This window comes from Sarcophilus harrisii, chromosome 2 (assembly GCF_902635505.1).
Source record: "Sarcophilus harrisii chromosome 2, mSarHar1.11, whole genome shotgun sequence".
In the NCBI taxonomy this organism is placed as follows: domain Eukaryota; kingdom Metazoa; phylum Chordata; class Mammalia; order Dasyuromorphia; family Dasyuridae; genus Sarcophilus; species Sarcophilus harrisii.
The window spans coordinates 408,363,660-408,371,406 of record NC_045427.1 but is presented as its reverse complement, the minus strand read 5'-3'; the positions used below and the strand labels follow the sequence as shown (position 1 = coordinate 408,371,406).

General features: G+C 44.1%; 1 protein-coding gene across 1 annotated transcript; it reads left to right on the top strand.

Moving 5' to 3' along the window:
* The first annotated feature begins 2,577 nt into the window (after positions 1–2,577).
* On the top strand, positions 2,578–5,783 carry DUSP1 (dual specificity phosphatase 1). Its single transcript, XM_003756828.4, has 4 exons — positions 2,578–3,440; positions 3,718–3,863; positions 4,272–4,491; positions 4,612–5,783. The coding sequence occupies exons 1-4, from the start codon at positions 3,071–3,073 to the stop codon at positions 4,980–4,982; spliced, it is 1,107 nt and encodes a 368-aa protein (XP_003756876.1). The 5' UTR covers positions 2,578–3,070; the 3' UTR covers positions 4,983–5,783.
* The last annotated feature ends 1,964 nt before the right edge of the window (positions 5,784–7,747 follow it).

Genomic DNA, 7,747 nt, shown 5'->3' with positions numbered 1-7,747 from the left:
AAGGCCTAGAGGTCTAGATCATCCTCTTTGGGTCCTTTTAATATCTTAGGTAGAAAAAACTAAGTGTTTCAGAGAAAATACAAAATATTTTCTTATATTGCAGATTGAAATACATGAAAAGTGTTTTATAATGATTATGTCAGAAATAATTCCTAAAACCTAGCCTGTATTGATTATCTAGTAGGCCTCAGAGTCAGGAAGATGTGACTTTTGATTCCTACTTGCTGTGCAATCCTGGACAAATAATTTGATCTCATAATACCACAGGCATCTTTCTAAAATCAAAAGTTGCAATATAGTGACTGGAGTTGTTTGATGGATAAAACTTTCAAGTTTCCTCACTAGGAATTCTCTGGTCACATTTTAGAAACTTTAGTCCAACTCCTTCATTTTTATAAAAGAGGAAGGTCATTTCATGTTTTCCACATCAAAATCACAGATAAATCAGAATTCAAACCTGGGTCACCTGATTTACCTAGTTCATTGTTCTTTCTATCAAACTACAGTCTTTTAAGGACACTAGAATTGTTCTTCCCAACTGCTGGTAGTTCACCAGAGTGTTAAAAAGAACTGCGATAATAATATTTGCACTTGCTCACTTGACCTGGACCTGGCTGAACAATGGAAGCTTTAACCTCGAGGTTCAATTAATCCTAAGAATTTTTAGCATAGAGAACCCTCTGTCTTTGTATTTTTCATAGAACAACTGTGAATTCATTTCAACAAATATTTCCTGAGCATCGACAAAGTTTATTCCCAAGGAGGAACCTGCCTACAACCTACTGAAAGGGATAAACCCATATATAATTATAATACAAAATGGAGCTTTGTATACCTCTTACACATTATCTTGGTCCTTGAGAATTCAAAGTGGGGAGGGATGACTTCGGAACTTGAACACATAATAAAAGCTTTTATAACGCTAATAACATCTACTACACAATACTAGTAAAATGCTATGAAACCATAAACAAACTCTAAGGTTTATAACATGTAAGACAACACTCATTTCTGAAGTTTTTCTTTCTTTTTCTTTTTTTCCCCCAAGTATTGTTAATATGCTGGCATTGAGGGTTTTTCTGATTGGGATGAGCAATAAGTGGACTGAAAATAAATGTGAGAAAATTCCAACCTGAGATTTGTGCCCTGAACCTTTAGAAAAACCCATCTGGGAGTTTCAATATGCGTAGGCACATCTGAACTCCGCCTGACATAAGAAGTTGTATTCTGATGATCCAGCATTCAGTAAAACGACATAGTGGCCTGTTTGTGAAATCCCCAAAGAACAGTGGGGGAAGAAACCACAAAATGTTCTTAAAGTCCTGGGCACTAAGAGACATAATGTAGCAATATTTACATGTAACCTAGTCCAGTAACACAAATTGCAGAAGTATGTACATATAATCAAAATGGAACTAGAGGGGTTCAGGAAAGGGAGAGGGCAAGACAAATGGCAGTATTCTAAAAAGATAAAATGACAACCCTAAAGGGAACTTGTAGAAATAATCACCAATTTGTGCCAGTTTTTTAAAAAGCTGGATACACAGTCCACTTTCGACTACTACAGGATCTAGTATCTCGAGGAAACGCGCGCTGGTAGTCCTAAATCCGTTGGCCAAAGAGGCCAAGGAGGCTTGTTTTTAAAAAACCACCCGCCCTTCCGTGTCCAATGAAACGCCTGGCAGCCCTCCCTCGTCCCGGGGGCGGGTTCTTGTCCCAAAGCTGCGGCGTCCGGCACCGGGAGACCTCCGTCCCGGTCCCGTGCAACAATAATCACGTGTGAGATTCCAACTCCTAGATCTCTAAACCCGACCCTTGATGCAGGAACTAGTGAATGAAGAGGGTCCGCTTTTGCTACGAAGGAGTTTTTTGACTGCAAAACTGTGTATTTTCTTACAAACCACCCGTCTCTCTAGGTCTGTTGCAAGGCCGGTTCCGCACGGCTCCCAACCGACGCCGTCGGGAGGTTTTAGAGTTGGGATGCTTAGGGAGACTAGTTCATAGACCCTTCATCCCGGGCGAGGGACCGAGATCCGCAGGAGGGAGTATCTGGCTCTCTGTCACTTCCAAGATCAGAGCCGGGATCGGAACCCAGGTTTTCGGCTTCCGAATCCAGAGCGCTTTCCCTGGACCTCACGCCGGACTCTGGGGAAGCGCAGGTAAAAGCGAGCAGCTTCTCAGAGAACTTATTCTTAGGTACATCTCCTACCCTTTAATCAGCTCTTGGCAGGGCGCGCAGCAGCCTCGCTTCCTCCGTCCCTTCCTCCTCTTCCCCCCCCCCCGGGGAGCAGCTGCTGGCTGGATGCAGTACCTGGTTTCCTGCCCAAAGAGCAGGATGGGGCGGATGGGGGATGGGGAAAGGAGGTGGGGAGGCCCGGCTGGTGTGCTGGCGCCGTGTTTGCTTTGCTGTTAAGGCGATGACGTCTTCGCTTCTGGCACCAGGAGGGCTGAGTTCGAGCCTGGCCGGTGACGTCACCGCCCAACCACGTGACCCGGCCCCATTCAAACAAACAAACACACACACTCACACATTGAGGGAGGGAAAAAAAAGTTCCGGGTTGGACTATATAAGGCGGCTTGTTCAACGTGCGCCTAGCAGAAAGCGCAGTGAGGGTACGGGCGCCTGAAAGCCGCTGAATGGAAAGGAAAGCAGGAAGAAAGAAAGAAAGGAAAAGATAGTCGACTTGGATGCTTTTTCCCCTCTTTTTGCTTTCCTCGAATACAAAAGTCTTAAGGAAGCTTGTTTTGAGCCACAGAGGACCCTACGCTGGGATAGCTCGGTCTGAGAGCGCTGCGGAACATAAGAAAAAGAAAAAGGCACCGGCCCTTTTGGAGAGAAACAAAGAACTTTCCCCGGGCCCGGGAGCGCAGCCCCGGAGCGCCTGCCAGCTCGTTGGGAATCTCATTCTTCCCCTTCCCCCGGCGAGGAAAGGAGGGGACTCGAACCCGAGCCCCTCCTTTTTGTTTGCTTGCGGCTCCGCGGTTTCGGCGCACGCTCGCGGGGCCGGCGCTATCCCGCAGTCCCCTCGGGGCTCCCACCGCTAGCACGCTGGGGGGGCTCGCCCGAGCAATGGTCAACATGGAAATCTGCGCCCTGGACTGCGAGAGCCTGAGAGCGCTGCTTCAGGAGCGCGCGGCCCAGTGTCTGGTCCTGGACTGCCGCTCCTTCTTCTCCTTCAACTCCTCGCACATCCTGGGCTCCTTCAACGTGCGCTTCAGCACCATCGTCAAGAGGCGCGCCAAGGGCGCCATGGGGCTGGAGCACATCGTGCCCAACGAGGAGCTGCGCGGCCGCTTGCTGGCCGGCCTCTACCACGCCGTGGTGCTCCTGGACGAGCGGAGCTCGGAGCTCGAGGTGTCCAAGCGGGACGGCACCCTGGCGCTGGCCGCCAGCGCCCTGGGCAGGGAGGCTCGCGGGGCGCGCCTCTGCTTTCTCCGAGGTACGCACTGCCCGAGGGGAGAGGTGGGGCAACCTTGCATCTGGCTCCTGGGGCTTAGGCTCCCCGCGCTCCCGGCCCTGACCGTAACAACTTTTTGAGCAAAAGCGATGCAGCCCAGGCTGTAAACTCGCCTCAAAGGAGGCAGAATTAGATACTTCCTTGCCTTCCTTTCCCGCTTTAAAGCGCGTTTTCGGCTCGGAGAGAAAGGAGGTGGAGCGGAATGATAATACCCAGGCTCCAAAGGTAATGGGAGAACGTGTCTGTTTTGTATTTTCAGGAGGATACGAAGCTTTCTCTTCTGCCTACCCGGAATTGTGCAGCAAGCAATCTACACCCATGGGGCTGAGCCTACCTCTGAACTCCAGTGTCCCCGGCAGTGCAGAATCCGGGTGCAGCTCCTGTGGCACGCCTCTCTATGACCAGGTCAGTATAACGAGCGAGGGAGAACTCGAATATCAGTGAAAGGAGGCACAGAAAATAACCTATAATGGCCGGGAATTTTAATTTTTTTCCCTTCAGAATTCAGTGGATTGAGGTAGATAAGATATTGGATAGCCAGGATGTTGGTCACCCTCTAAAACAGTGCAAGTAATTCAGTTTTATAGTGACACAATGGTCAATATCATCTCTCACCCCCATCACCCAGTGTCACTGCCTTGTGGTAAATTAGCTCATTTCTTCCTTTAGTAATTGTTCTTAATGAATTCATCTTTCTCAGACAATAACTTAGCAAGAAAATTAGGTACCAGAAGGATTTGAATGTTTTGTGCATGTTTCACATGCCATAATTTAGTACTCTGTGTGACCGTCTTAAAAATTGTTATATTTCAGGGTGGTCCGGTGGAGATTCTGCCTTTTCTGTACTTGGGCAGCGCTTACCATGCATCCAGGAAAGATATGCTGGATGCTCTGGGGATCACAGCTTTGATCAACGTCTCTGCAAATTGCCCCAACCATTTTGAAGATCACTACCAGTACAAAAGCATCCCTGTGGAGGACAATCACAAGGCCGATATAAGCTCCTGGTTCAATGAAGCCATTGACTTTATAGGTAAATAGTTATTATGAATGTTGTTATGATACTGGCGGTTTGGGTTACGCTGGGAAGAAAAAGCCCAGTATAAAAATGATAACTTTTGGGTAAAACAGCTGTTCATTGTATGTATTTCAGACTCTATAAAGAATGCAGGAGGAAGGGTGTTCGTTCACTGTCAGGCTGGTATTTCCCGATCAGCTACCATCTGCCTAGCTTACCTCATGAGGACCAATCGGGTCAAACTGGATGAGGCCTTTGAGTTTGTGAAGCAAAGAAGAAGCATCATCTCCCCCAACTTCAGCTTTATGGGTCAGTTATTACAATTCGAGTCCCAAGTCCTAGCTCCTCATTGTTCAGCAGAAGCGGGAAGTCCTGCCATGGCTGTGCTTGACAGAGGAACCTCCACAACCACAGTCTTTAATTTCCCTGTCTCCATCCCAGTTCATTCTTCCTCTAATGCGCTGAACTACCTTCAGAGCCCAATGACCACTTCCCCAAGCTGCTGAGAGACTCAGGGAAGTTACTTGAGAACCACATAAGGCTCAACTTGAGGATCCTTCTGTCTAAAACAAAGTGCAATAACTCTGGGGGATAATGTCTCAGCTTTGTTATAATGTCATCCGGTTCAACTTTTTCCTGAACTCCACACTTGAGAACAACATGGGTGAACTGGACTGAACTGAAATTAAGGTTCATTTGTGCTCAATTCTGAAGTGTGTCTTGGACCAATGTCTAGTTGGTACATCAGGTTGTTTTTATAGAGAAGCAAAAGGAAAAAAAGACTGATAGCTCACATTGTAGGCTGTTTGGAATGGCTTCTCTTCTCAGAACTTTAGTTTTTGTGCTCAACAAACCTACCAGTATTACCATTTCTGGACACTTAGCCAGCAGAAGAGGCCGTTTCCCTTTGACATTTATATGTATATGTATATGTGTGTGTGTGTGTGTGTAAACATACACACACATACAGTGCAAAAGTTCCCATTATTTATTTGTGTAGATGTGTTCAGTTTTCACAAACCTCAGATTCCACTTCTAGAAAAACCAAATACCTCAATTTTTGTTGTTATTGTTGTTGGAGTACTGTAATTCTGTAAATACATCCTTAAACATTTGTTCTCTTAGCACTGACGGAAAAGCACCAGGCAAGAGTGCTTTTTTTGAGATGCCAAGGTTGGTTGTATGTTTGCCGATTATTTATGACCTGAAATAATATATTTCTTCTTTTGAGAAGACATTTTGTTACGTTAACGATGACTTTTTTTATACAAGCAGAATAAATTATGACATTTCTATTGAAATTTAAATCTGCCCTTTCTTTTCTCACTTCTAACTTTCCTCTCCTACAATATGACAAAGGAAAACCTAAGAGCAGTTACTAGTGATGAGGATTATTTTGTGTGTGTGTGTGTGTGTGTGTGTGTGAAGGGGGGGTGCTAGACTGCATGAGCTTTTGTAACTTTAGAGCAAATTTTGTTTAACATCTGCACAGTCACAAATGAGGTGGAAAATGAGAATCATCCTGGAAAAACCAGATGCTACATATGAACTAATTGTTTAGGGTGAAATGACAGATATGTTGCCAGTATGACAATACTATACCCTGTTTATCAAATCCAGATGAATTAACAGATAATTGTTGGATCAAGTAGGTGCTATCTGAGAGATTTAGAAATAGGAGTAACAGGCTACAAGGAAAGATTTTGCATTGGATTTGGAATTAGATCTGTGTCTAAGGCAAGGGGCTCTGTCACCTAGTATCTATGAGCTTGGGAGTCTTGTTTTCTCTCCAGTGAAATGGAAGATGTGAAAAAGGCCCGGGTATTGTAATATAAGGTAAAGAATGAAGGATTTTAAGCCAGGAGTTTGAGGTCCTCCATTTTATTTGTCATTCTACTTCTTATAAACCTAGATAGCACAATGGATAAAGTGTTGGGCCTGGAGTCAGGAAGACTCCTTTCTGAGTTCAGATCTGGCTTCCAGTACTTACTAATTATGGGACCTCAGTTTCCTTATCTGTAAAATGAGCTAGAGAAGGAAAGAGCAAATCACTAAATTATCTTTGCTAAGAAGATTTTAAATGGGGTTACAAAGTATCAGACATGACTAGACAATAATAAATGATATAGCTATCTTTTATTATCTTTATCAAATCATTTATTTTCTTTGGGTCCAAGTTCTCATCTAGAAATTGATGGGATTGAACCCAATAACCTGTAAAATTACTTCTAGCTTTTAATCTATTATCCAATGATTAGATGATCTCTAAGGTCACTTCCGGAGGTCTAAAATTCTATAGTTTTTTTTTATGGTAGCACAGTCAAGTAACCTCAAGGGTGAGAAGGATTTAAGACTACCATACCTTTAGAGACAATAGTATAATGACAATAGTTTTGGAGTCAGAACCGGGGTTCAAGTCTAAACTCTCATTTATCTTTATTACTCTGGGCCAGTCATTTCTCAATTTTTGGAACTGGATTCCCTCAGCTGTGAAAGAGGGTGCTATACTACATAGAGTTGGAAAGGACAAGAAAGGTCATTTTCTCAGTTTTAGAAATTGAAGTCTAGAGAAATTAAGAGACTTTTGCCAAAGCTATACAATTAGTTTACTAGTTGATAAACTTCAGAGGCCAAACTCAGGTCTCTATCGATTTCAAGTCCAGTCTATTTTTTATTAAGACATAAGTTTTTGAGAGTCAGTAATCTTAAAAAAATATTTCCCCCCATGTAGATTAGGAGCCTAGAATGTTAAAGATTGTAGAGGCTTTAGAGGACAATAGTCAGACAACTAGTTAGGTGGATAGATCATTGGATCTGGAGTCGGGAGGACCCGAGTTTCAATCATGTCCTAGATTTAGGTGTGTGACTCTGGGCAAGTCACTTGATTTATTTCAGTTTCTTCATCTGTAAAATGGGAATAATAATAGCATCTACTTCCCAAGATTGTTGTAAAGATAAAGGGAAATATTTGTAAAGCGCTTAGTATGGCACATTGTAGATACTTAAATGTTTGTTTGCCCTGTTCCTAGGTTTCAACTTTGAGGAAATTAAAGTCCCCAGTAGGGAAATGACTTGGCTAATGTCACATAACAGCAAAGAAAGAACTTGAACTTGGGTCATACAATCATCAGTCCAGTTACCACCTACCTTCCTCCAAGAAGTCCATTGTACCTTATTTCATCCATTATGGCAGCTCCACTTGGTCACATGGTATCTTGCCATTCTCTCTTCCTTGCTCCTGGACAAACCAGTTCAAGATACTGGGGGTGGT

Bases quoted from the DNA above. Each gene is read 5' to 3' on its own strand.
- DUSP1 (XM_003756828.4), top strand. From the start codon at position 3,071: ATGGTCAACATGGAAATCTGCGCCCTGGACTGCGAGAGCCTGAGAGCG. The intron at 3,441-3,717 runs GTACGCACTGCC...TTGTATTTTCAG, and splicing joins GCGCCTCTGCTTTCTCCGAG to GAGGATACGAAGCTTTCTCT. The intron at 4,492-4,611 runs GTAAATAGTTAT...TATGTATTTCAG, and splicing joins TGAAGCCATTGACTTTATAG to ACTCTATAAAGAATGCAGGA.